Raw genomic sequence first — 12,203 nt, forward strand, 5'->3', positions numbered from 1 at the left:
ACAAATATGTTCACTGCTATACTCCATTAATTTTATTTCTAATTTCTAGTTTTAATTTGCATCAAATTTATTACTGTTAATTTAGCTAAATTCTAAATTTTATATGGTAATTTTACTCAGTAAAAGTGCTATGGTGTTTGTGAATTTCTTGAACACCACAGCCAGCTATGCTTGACTAAGTCTGACTTGGTGACTTTCCATATTGCTATTTTGTATATGAGATAAGATTCCTTTTTTTTCTTTACAATATAAATGGAAAAATTGCCGATTTCCTGTGCATATAAGAATTAAATTTCTTCAGATAAATCTTATGTTTCTTTTGTGCCCACAATGACATCTGGATACTCAGTAGAAGTGTAAAAATTCCAACTAGAAGAAAAAAGAAATAGTTATCCTTTTCTTTCTTATTCCAGTGATGGATATAGTTTATTACACACACACACATATATAGCTTTTAAAGTATTTGTTAAATATATACATAGCTTTTAAGGTATTTATTAAATGTTGCATAATTTACTATCAATTTTATTACTCATACTCTTTGTTTAGCATAATATATGTTCATTCAATACTTATTGCATGGGTACACAAACATAGGAAATAAATATTAGAGCTCAAAATGCACATTTTTAAAAAAATATCCCAGTCTACAAATACTTCCAAAGATGTAATTGACTTTATTCCTTCGAAATTTTCAGTAATAGTTCCATAAGAACATAATATCCCTCTACACATAAAAATAAATACATACATATATATTGCATAAACCATACTAATTGTGATTCAAAACATTTTCACAATGCAACAAAGAATGGGTGAAATGATTATTACACATATCCTTCAAACACAATGAATCCAGTGCATTTCACCTTCTCAGCTTGTGTTATAAGGCCCGGCATTCAAGATTACATACCCACAATCTCCAATTCTCTTTTTATAGACACTCATGGACACTCGAAGGCACAGCACATAAACATGCCCGTGCACACACACAAGAGAGTTTCAAGGGAAGTGCATTATTATGAGTTCTGTTTTTTGTTTTAACTTCATTGTTTAATAAATATATCTGGAGTATATTTCCTGGCTTGGATTAAGTAGCAATTATGTAAAGATACATAGCAAATAATATCTCAATATATTTTAATACTGCTAAAAAATCCAAAATAAAAATGAAAACACAAATAATATTACAAGCATGCAAACTTTAGAACTGTAGAACCTGTTCTCAGAAATCATTTCTTCTAATATACATTTACCTTGATTAATTACTAATAAACCTAATCCTTACCTGGCAGTGTTTGGGTCATGACTGTGAAACTAATCCATGATCCAATCTGTTAAATTGAAACAGAAATCTATGGTTAAACATGGAATTTGTTCGCTTGTGGCATTAAATACATAATTTAAGAGTAAAAGAATAGTCGAAAAGCTATAGGTAGAAATACATTTCCAAATATAATAAATACATTGATAAATATGATAAAGTCATAAACACAAACTAATAAAACAGTACCAGATGTATAAAAATGGGACATTTTCCCAAAGAAAAATGATAAATTTGAAGTCCTAAAACATCTCGACATTTTATACAAATATTATAACATCTTCCTTAAATATTGATTAAATTTAGTTCAAAATATAAGTTTTTCTTCCAGAATATATTGTGGTTGCAACGTTCCAATTTTCTATTCTAAAGCATGCATTGAAATCTACATCATAATATAAACGCTTGACCTTGACTATAGCTATATTTAAAATATCTGTGTATAAATGTTATCATATATATTTATGTATAATTATATAAACAAAAAAACTTGTGTTTAGTATATCATCAAATAAATTTCGGTAATTTATGAATACAAATAGCCTACCTCATAGGTGTAGTTAGGACATGAAACCAGAAAAAACAACCATGTGAAGGGGTTATAAGTTGGACTTGGAAAACGGGCGTTATTTCCTTGTAAGAAGAATAAAAAATGTCAAAGATGTCACATATTGCAAATTTGCTCATATACTTATCAAGTAATAATAAATTCTGTAGAACAACTGTATACCACTTGAAATGTCATCCTATATTTATAGCAACCTATTTTACAAATTACTCAGAAGAGACCCAATTTCAAATGTCATGACCTTTTGACTCTAACATGGTATTTGTCATTTTTTGACTATGTTTGCAGTTATCTTGCTGTAAAATTATGAAATAAACAATGATAGCCATTTATTCAAGTTTTTAATTAAAATAATATGTATAATAATATTTAAAGCAGATTACATATTAAGCTTATAAAACTTGTTTTAACAATCATATATGTCTTCTTATTTCCCTTTAGTATCAAGAAGATGTATTTGTTTGAAGTTATTAAATAACTCAAAAATGCTTTTGTATTTAATTAATGAAAATCCAAAGAGAATTTTATAAGAATGTCATTTACATCAGAAAAGTGTGAAAATCTCACATAAGAGGATTACACTGAATATCAGTTCAGTTAATGTTTAGAAATACCACATAAATTATTTCTGCTTAGCAATCAAAATTGTTATTTACAGCTCTCACACTTAGCATATTGTCACTTGATATTTGTTGGTTGTTTTTCCCTTTTCAATTTTTTCAAGAAACATTTTAGATAACAAATTTATAACGATTTTAAGTTGCACTTTGAGATGTGACATTTCTAAAAGTAAATATGATTTATAAAATTAGTGTTTTAGTCTCCATAGCAAGATTTAATCAGATAACAAATCAACTAATATCTTTTAGTTGTAACTCTAAAGTCATAATAAAATGTCAGTATGTTGTTTGCAAAATTGTGTTGAAATGCCAAAGCAAAAAAATTCTGGCATTATTTCAGAATTCAAGCACTGCTCATTTCAAGATAAAGATAAATATGTATGTCACTATATATTACTGGAGCCCTGGTGGTGCAGTGGTTAATCATTCAGCTGCTAACCAAAACATCAGCAGTTTGAATCCACCAGCCACTCTTTGAAAACCCTATGGGGCAGTTTTACTCTGTCCTATAGGATCACTATGAGTTGTAATCTACTCGACGGCAATGGATTTTTTTGTTTGTTTTGGTTTGGTTTTTTTGGTATATATTACTAATTCTCTTGGTAACATATTAACAGCTTTGTGTAGTGGCTATATATTCGTCAAAAGAAAGGTAATTGGAAAAACTACCCAGGTTATTATCATTTAATTTCAAAATTGGAAAATGCACGCAAAATAATCTGGATTAAGACCTCCTGGTTTATGACTCTTCAGTCCACAGGATGGGTGGAATGATCAGGGATCTACAATACACATTTCTTCCAGCTGTAGTTTCTAGGTAAATAGCTAGTATGTCTTGTAACACAGATGTATGTGCATATAAATAATATTGTTTCAAGTATATAAATTTGTTAATTTTAATGATTTATAATTTGTGAGGTTAGTAATTTAATACTTACATTCCCCATGATATATTTTCTCAATCTACAATTACTATAATAGAGCTTCTATGAAATGAAAGTCTGAAGATTCTTCTACATAAAATGCTACACCACTCAGATTCCCTTTCAGGCATATATGGCTTATTCCCAGCTTTAGAGAGTGTTATGAGTCAGCATTGACTTGACAGCAACAGGTTTTTGGTTTGCTTTCAGAGAGTTTTCAGTTCTCAGCTGCCTATGGGAATTACCAAGCTGAATAGAGAAACTTTACCCAGAGGTTGAGGATCACATCCCTTCTCTAGTTTAGCCTCAGTCTAGCATTTGATCAGTGCAACAATTCAATGGCTTAACTCGAAACAATACTGGTTGGTCATTCTCGTTTTAGATAAATCATAGGTTCATCTGAGATTCTGGTTAAGACTGCATTATTGCTCAATTTCCTACCAAAACATGATTTACTTATTCCCATCTATAAGATTTCTCCCTAACAAAACTCCTGAATGTCAATCTCTAACCTAGCACCTCCATGCCAAAAAATCCAATCTGCTATAGCTGCTACCATGAGTAGGAAAACAAATGCCAGAATGAGATTTCAGAGTTGGATAACAAACTGAAGAGCCTGGAAGGAGTGCCCCTGATGGTAGCTGCAGCAGAGATAGCACTGGTATAAGATAGCTTTGTTTGTTGTTGTTAGATGCCTATGTAAGTGTACAATCTTTCACCAGTGGTGTGCTGGTCTGCTACACCTGTGGAAGGTAATGCAGTAGGTGGTCCAATATAAAGAGTGGAACTGGGTGGCTATTTTTATCAATATTCCTGACAAAAAAAGCTAAAAAAAATGAGACTGGTTATTTAAAAAAAAAAAAGTGAAGGCTAGAAGTTCTCCTTGGTATCGTATAAAGAGGTTCTAATATTCTGCAAAGAAGTCCTGGAGGACTTGTTCAGCCAAGTTAAATACTTGGCTGCCAATGGAAAGTTTGGCAGTTAGAACTCAGCCAGCTGCTCTTTGGGAGAAAGACCTGCCAATAGGCTTCCGTAAGTTTACAGTTCAGAAAAACCTATGGGGCAGTTCTGCTCTGCCACATGGGGTCACTATGAGTCAGAATCAAATTGACGGCACCCAATAACAACAATTTCCTGCAATAAGAAGGCAGAGAAAATGGAGGGCCAAGCTCAGGACTTAATTGCAAAAGTAGTCAAGCTCCAAAGAATGTTAAACTATCATGCAAGACAAGTCGACTAACACAAGGTTAATGTCCATAAATTCTTGAATTCCCAGATTTTCATGAGCTCTCTCAGCCTTCAGAAGTGGTCCACTTTATTTCTTTAATGTATTCAGGAAATTCCAAAGATTATCTCAGGAACCAAGGACAAAGGCAAAATTCCTCTCTGTAAGATGATTACCTCACATCTGTCTAACACCATTAAATTTACTACTATACCTCTGCATAAATCGGAAGTATTTTAGAAGACGACGGTAGAATACTGCAAAATTAATCAAGCATTTTTGTTGTTGTTTGCCATAACATTGATTCCAATTCATAGCAACACTATGGGACAGAGTAGAACTGCCCCATAGGGTTTCCTAGGCTGCAATCTTTACAGGAGCAGATCTCCAGGTCTTTTCACCAGTGGAGCTGCTGGTGGGTTCAAACTGCTGAACTTTTGGTTAGCAGCCAAGTGCTTCACCATTGCACCACCAGGTTTCCTTGATCAAGCATTACCCACCATTGTAATCAATTTTCAGATATGATGTCTTGGCTAAAGCAGATTAATCTACTCTTGGACATATGGATAAAACCACTAAATTGATAAATGTATTGTTTTCCATCGCTATCAGAAAAGGACAGCTTTTATTTTCTTAACATGCACAATAATACAGATGTGCAACCTAGGGCTATGTTAATGTTCCCATCGTCTATGATAAAATTATCCAAGAAGACCTGGACTTGATGGACATCTCAGTGAACATAACACTCTTCCACTAAATCAATAACATTTTGCTATTCAGAATGGATAGACAAGCATTGGCTAAAATGTTGAAGATCTTATTAAGACATATATGGTCCAGAGAGGAGAGGGAGAAACACTACAAAAATTTTTGGGCCCATAAATCAATAAATGTTAATGGGTCAAAAGATTTGAGGAAGGCCATGACATCTCCTCTAAAAGAGGAAAATGTATTGCATTTTTACCTCCCACCATTAAGAAAGTAGGAAAAAACACTTGTAGTCCTCTTCTGATTCTGGAGGCATCATATTCCAAACAAGGGAGAATTTCTGCAAACTGCATACTATGTAGCATAAAAAGCTGCAAGATATGAGTAGGGCCTATTATGGATTTAATTGTGGCTCCTCAAAATATGTGTTGGAATCCTAACCCTGGTACCTGTGGAAGTTGTTCTTTTTGGGACTAGGGTTTTCTTTGCTATATTAATGAGGCAATATCACCATAAAATGTAACCTAGAGCTGATTACACACAAAAGGGAATACAAACAAGGGGATTATAGGTGCCATGTGAAGCTTTCCAAGGATCCAAGAAACACTGGAATTAAGACATTGAAAGAAACAAGAATCTTACCCTAGACACCACAGAGAGAGCCTTCTCCTAGAGCCAATGCCTTGAATTTGGATCTCTAGCCTCCTGAACTGTGAGAAAATAAATTTTGGCTCTTTAGAGCACCCACTTGTAGTATATCTGTTACAGAAGCACTAGATAACTAAGACAGAACCCAAGGCAGAAAACAATTTTACAGCAAGCCCATGTTATCATGAAAACACTCCTGCCACTAGGGCCTTAGGATCAGGTAGACTACAGATATTAAATATAACAGTGGTGGGAAAAGATGATATATAGAGATGTAGCAAGCCCCAATGGGATAATAAAAAAGCTGAACCCAGGAATTCTAGACCAAGATCATGCTACCTGTAGTGGAGAATCATACCCTTTTTGGAAAACAGTCCTAGGATGCTATTGAGCCCTAGTAAAGGTGAAAATCCTACCACAAGTGGCCATGTGGTCCCAACTGTACGTTATGAGCTGAGTTATGTTAGGCCTACCAAGTTATAAGTTTGGGTGAGCCCATCAATACTCTTTTGTAAGACTAAACTATAAAATTGATGTATTTGGATTCAAACCAAGTAGAACAACAGCAATAGTGAAGGAGAAATTCTTCTCAAAGGACAGTTTCTGGAATTCAAAGAGATGTGTCAAATATTACTATATATACATATATATATATACATGGAATTGAGACAGAGGCAAATGGATAAACAAGTCAGGACTGTAAGCATACCCATGGGCATATGAGAGTGGGCATGAAGTTTGAAGATGTCTGTATTATATATTAATACTCAACGGGGAGCATCTATAATGGAAGTGGCAATAAACACCAGGTAGAAAAGATGACTCAGTCAGTTGACATCAGGCAGCCTCTCTCATGGACCACACCGATGGTGGTAAAATGCATGTATAAGTGGAGTATGATGTCAGGGATGAAAGCTTTTCTTGGGTTCAGCAGATGGTCTCACACTTAGCAAGGCAGATCTAGCTAATGCTGGAGCCAAGTGTCAAAGAACAATAGTGACACTAATGATAAAGAACAATAGCGAGACCATAATTAGGCACTATCACTCATGGAGACTAACTAGTCACCTGATACCCAGTTGATTTTTTTGGGCCCTGTCATGGATTGAATTGTGTCCCGCAAAAAATGTGTGTAGCAACTTGGCTGGGTCATGATTCCCAGTGTTGTATGATTGTGTAATCTGATGTGATTTCCTTATGTGTTGTAAGCTCTATCACTATGATGAGATTATATGTGATCTCCTTATGTGTTGTAAATTCTATCCCTGTGACGACTTTATACTGATGAGGTTTACAAGATAAGATAGTGTCTTAATGCAATCTCTTTTGAGATATAAAAGAGAGAAGCGAGCAGAGACACATAGGAACCTCATACCACCAAGAAAGCAGTGCTGGGAGCAGAGTTCGTCCTTTGGACCTGAGGCTCCTGCACTGAGTGTTCCCAGACCAAGGAAAGACTGATGCATCACAAGGACCTTCCTCCAGAGCTGACAGAGACAGAGAGCCTTTTCCTGGAGCTGATGCCCTGAATCTGGACTTGTAGCCTACTGGACTGTGAGAGAATAAACTTCTCCTTGTTAAAACCATCCACTTGTGGTATTTCTGTTAGAGCAGCACTAGATGACTAAGACAGACCCCATCTATTCTGAAAGGTGCAGCAATTCATACTTACAAGAAAGTTTACATATCTGGGAATTTTTTTTCCTTTGTTTCCTTTAGGAACTCTTTTATCCTTATGATATGAGCATACATTCCTCATAATATACTGTTAGTTCAAGGGTCCACTTTTCAGAAAAGGAGGTGTCGGAGTGGACTCATAACCATAGTGTCAATTTCTCATATCAACTATTACATCATCAAAAATTTGCCAACCTGAAGGAGTGATGTAAAGTTCTGTTGAAAAGACAGTTGAAGTATTAATACAGAGACTATATAACTATGACAGAACCCAAGGCAAGAAACAGTTCTACAGCAGGTCCAAGTGCAGTGCAAACACTCCTGCCACCAAGGCCTTAGGATCACATAGACTATAGATATTAAATGTATCAGTGAATATATGGAGCAGTGGCAAGCCCCAATAGGGTAATCGGAAAGCTGAACCCTGGAATTCCAGTGAAAATATACTTTTAATTCAACATTAAACCTTAGCTTAAATTTGAATGGGACAGAAATCCCCATCTGGGAACAAGTTTCTTGAAACCTGAAGACCCCAGTGTTGTGAGGACTGAGCACTACCATCTTGGCAGAATAACTGACTTTGATCATCAAGAGGAGGTAAACCTGCTGCTATACAATGGGGCAGGGAGAATACATTTGGCCTCTAGGTAACTCACTTGAACAATTCTTACTACTCCCTTGACCTATGAACAAAGGCCAAAGCCACGTTCTGAGAAGGGCATGGCAATCCTCAGTGAGGGCCCAGGTTATGCTAACAGTTAATTTCAGATATATCAAAGATGCTAACTAAGGGTTAGTGTAATCTTCAGGTTTGTGGAGGAGAGAAATCATGTAAATCAGTTGTGATATCAAGACCAGCAATAGTGATGAAGGCTAGTTTTCCCCACTAACATGTCTCTTAAATTTCCCCCAGGAAGAGAGGCCTACTAGCATCCTGTTAGATCTACTCCCGAAAATTATACAAATAAATGGATCTGTGAAATAAAAGGGGTAGTCTCTGATGGACACTGAGATATGTTACCAAGATCCTCATCAGGAATGACGACTTCTTCCACAGATGTTGGGAGTATTGCTAGCAGAAAGCCCTCAACTTTCAGACCCTCTGAGAGGATGGACTTAGCTACTGAGAGCAATCTTGTTCAAAGTCCTGCCCTCTTCCCAGAATGACCCAGATACAATTTACCTTTTCTTATACTCATTCCAACTCAGGGAAACTTGAAAGGGTCATCCTAGCTTTAGATTTCTGTATAAGGTTGACTGAAGGCACTTTTGAGAACTGGCCCAATTCTTACTTCCCTTCTTTTTCACACTTTCTAATAAGCCCCTTTCAAGATAAATTCCATATTAATCTCTGCTTCTTGGGGAACACAACCTGTGACAGCTTGATTGAACAATCAATATAAAAGGTTCCCCTATACATAACCTATGACTAAAGAACATCTAAGAAAGATATATTGCTACAAATTTCAATTCATTAATGTAAGTAGGGAAATAAAATTCCAAAAGGATCAAGGACTCATTTAAAGCCCACACAGGAGCTAACAGTAAGGTACGAACCCTGGTGGCACAGTAGTTAATTGATATGGCTGCTAACCGAAAGGTAAGCAGTCCAAATCCACCATCCACTCCTTAGAAACCCTACAGGGCAGTTCTATTCTGTCCTCTAGGGATCCTATGGGTAGGAATCGATTCACTGGATTTTATTTAAGAATGAATTCGGGGTGTACATACATAGGATTTGTCATTAAAAAAAAAGACAGTCTATCCTAAGAAAAATTCTGAGAAATGATGTCCTGGGACACAGGATATGGAAAACTAAAATGAAAAGACTTGGAAGTAGAGAGGCTAGAGGTTTTAGTCTTGGAAGACATTGCTTCCAAGGGAAAAAGCATAGGAAAGCTGCTCGGATGAGAAAGGCATCACTTGGAGGCTTAGAGTTTCGTGATGGTTAAGGTTGTGTGTCAGCTTGGCTGTGCCATGATTCTCAGTGATTTGGCAGTAATGATGTAGTTTGGCATTTATATAATGACGTAATCATCTCCAAGATGAGGTGTGATATAATGCAGTCACTTCCATGATGAGATCTGTTATAAACAGCCAATCATTTGAAAGGGAATTTCTTTGGGATTGTGGCTGAATTCAATATATATGGACTTTCTGGCAAAACTCATGGGCTTTTCCTGTGCTCTGAAGCCTGCATTCAGCTTGTTATCATCTGATCTCGGGTTCTTGGGACTTGACCCAGCAGCCTGCTGTCGGACCTGCTGATCCTGGATTCATCAGTCCCTGCAGCTACGTGAGTCAGGACAAGATTGAAGCCTGACCCATGGACTTGACATTTTCCAGCCTCTACAACCATGTGAGTCATTTCCTTGATATGAATCTCTCTCTCTTTGCATACACACACACACACACACACACACACACACACACACACGAATAATGTGATTCACTGGTTTTGCATTTCTAGAAAACCCAGCCTAAGACGAGTGGACTGGAAAGACATAAACAATCTGGTAATTAAGTAATTTATAGAGACAAAAAAGTGTTGGAGAATCCAAAGACACGTTGACTCTCCTCTGCCCCACAGAGTACACTATTTTTAGAGAGTTTACTTCAATCACTACCTTAAAACATTTGCTATTTTCATCTAGGATACTCCATAGACTTAAAAATGAACATAAGTTGATTGACAATTAAACAAAGCTTCTATGAGAAAAAAATAGAAAATGAGAATCTTTTTTTTTTTCATTCCTGCTGATAAAAATAAAGTCATCCTGCAAAAATTCAACAGAACACACGAACACACACAGGCACTCACACACACAAGCATTTGCAAATACCAAAGACTATAACCATAAAGAAGTTCCAAAATTCAAAAGAGATTTGGACAAACTATGAATATATATAATAAAAGAAATGAGAGTTGACTGATATCAAGAAAGACATTGTAGAAGAGAAAAAGAAAGTCATTTAAGAAATGTGAAATATATTTCAATTTGCTTAAGAAAGGAATATTCCATGGAACAGAGGATAGGAAGTAGATTAAAAAAAAAAAAAGACAAAAGACAATAAAATTAAACAGAAATCTAAAAATGATCAGAGAGAAAGTGATAGATACAGAAGATAGAGACAGAAGATTAAACATAAGTTTAATAGAACTCCTCCACTCCAGAACAGAACAATACTAATTTAAAAACCAGAATTTAAGAAAATTTTCTAGAACTAAAATTAAATGATCTGAATAAACCTACTGGAAAATTACATCAAGCAGTTTACTTAGGTTTTCTTAGATCACATACTTTACAATTCCTGGGCATATTGACCTGGAATTATCAACTTTAAGACAAGACTGTAAAAGATTGATAGATTTTAATGATAATGAAACAGCATCTGACCTCCAGGCAAAAGGCCCAAGTCATTTAACGTAAGAAGAAAAATTTGATTGGCATCTGATTTCTCAAGAACAAAATACAAAACAAGATAGAATTGGATATAACATTTTTAAGCAGTGTTTTCTCACATTAACCATTTCAAAATCATTTGACTAATTAAAAATTTTCATTTGAAAATTAAGATAACACATTCCAGATAGACGAAGAAGCTTGAGCAAGGTCACATTGTTAGAGAGACAGAATGAAGACGAAAATTTGTGCTATGTATAGCTTTGGCTATGTTAACATATTATAAAAAGATACTGTGTTTGCTTCTGCACTAAACATATTTACTATCTGAGATTTTTTTAATCTGGTGTTCAAATACATCCAAACATAGAACTCAGTGAATTTATGACTTTAGATAAAATGACATCCAACTTCTTAATGAAATGAGATATTTACTTCAATAAAAAGGTATTTTCAAGTCATATTGCAGTTGACTTCTATAATCAGATAAATAATTTATGGTTATCAATACTTCAAAATTTGAAGAGATATCACAGTGTTATACAATGTAGTAAGAAACATTATTATGCTACAGGTTTTTTTTCATATATTGGCAAGTATTCTAAGTTTCTGTTTTAAATGTATGTATTCTATTACATTAAAAATTATTCTGGAAAATGTTCCATATACTTCCCCAGCCTTCCAGAAACATGCAAGACAATACAATTTTAAGAAACTCTAGTAGATTTTAAAACATCTTGAAGAGATATATATGTCTTTATGTTTTCAGGTGGGTTGATAATAACACAAAATCCAAATGTTGACCGTTTGAAATGTACAATTAAAGTATTTACAATACACAATGTGCAGTTTGGAATCCCTGCATATAATTTATCCTGAATGAAAGGATTTATTTATCAAAAATATCTTTAAATGATATAAACACTATAAACTTAGAGAAATATTTTAACTAACTACTAAATTCAAACTGCTCTTCCAGGAGTTGCTATTTTAGTGCCATTGAATTTGTCAAGCAGAGGTCACTTCTACTAGAAAAAAATTAGAAAGTCTTTTGAAATATTGTGGGATTTTCTCAATTGTGGTGCAAACTAAGTCAAGATTGA

The 12,203-nt window shown here is 34.9% G+C and overlaps 1 protein-coding gene across 1 annotated transcript in view; it reads right to left on the bottom strand.

The window, feature by feature from the left end:
• Nucleotides 1–241: 241 nt before the first annotated feature.
• TECRL (trans-2,3-enoyl-CoA reductase like) overlaps nt 242–12,203 on the bottom strand; it is a 161,143-nt gene continuing 149,181 nt past the window's right edge. The window contains exons 10-12 of the mRNA XM_004390708.3: nt 1,872–1,957; nt 1,289–1,334; nt 242–369 (exon numbers count right to left, since the gene is read on the bottom strand). Coding sequence (XP_004390765.1) covers nt 242–369; nt 1,289–1,334; nt 1,872–1,957 — 260 coding nt within the window. The remainder of the gene's footprint in view (nt 370–1,288; nt 1,335–1,871; nt 1,958–12,203) is intronic.

The sequence above is a fragment of the Trichechus manatus genome, unplaced genomic scaffold (assembly GCF_000243295.1).
Source record: "Trichechus manatus latirostris isolate Lorelei unplaced genomic scaffold, TriManLat1.0 scaffold00321, whole genome shotgun sequence".
Lineage (NCBI taxonomy): Eukaryota > Metazoa > Chordata > Mammalia > Sirenia > Trichechidae > Trichechus > Trichechus manatus.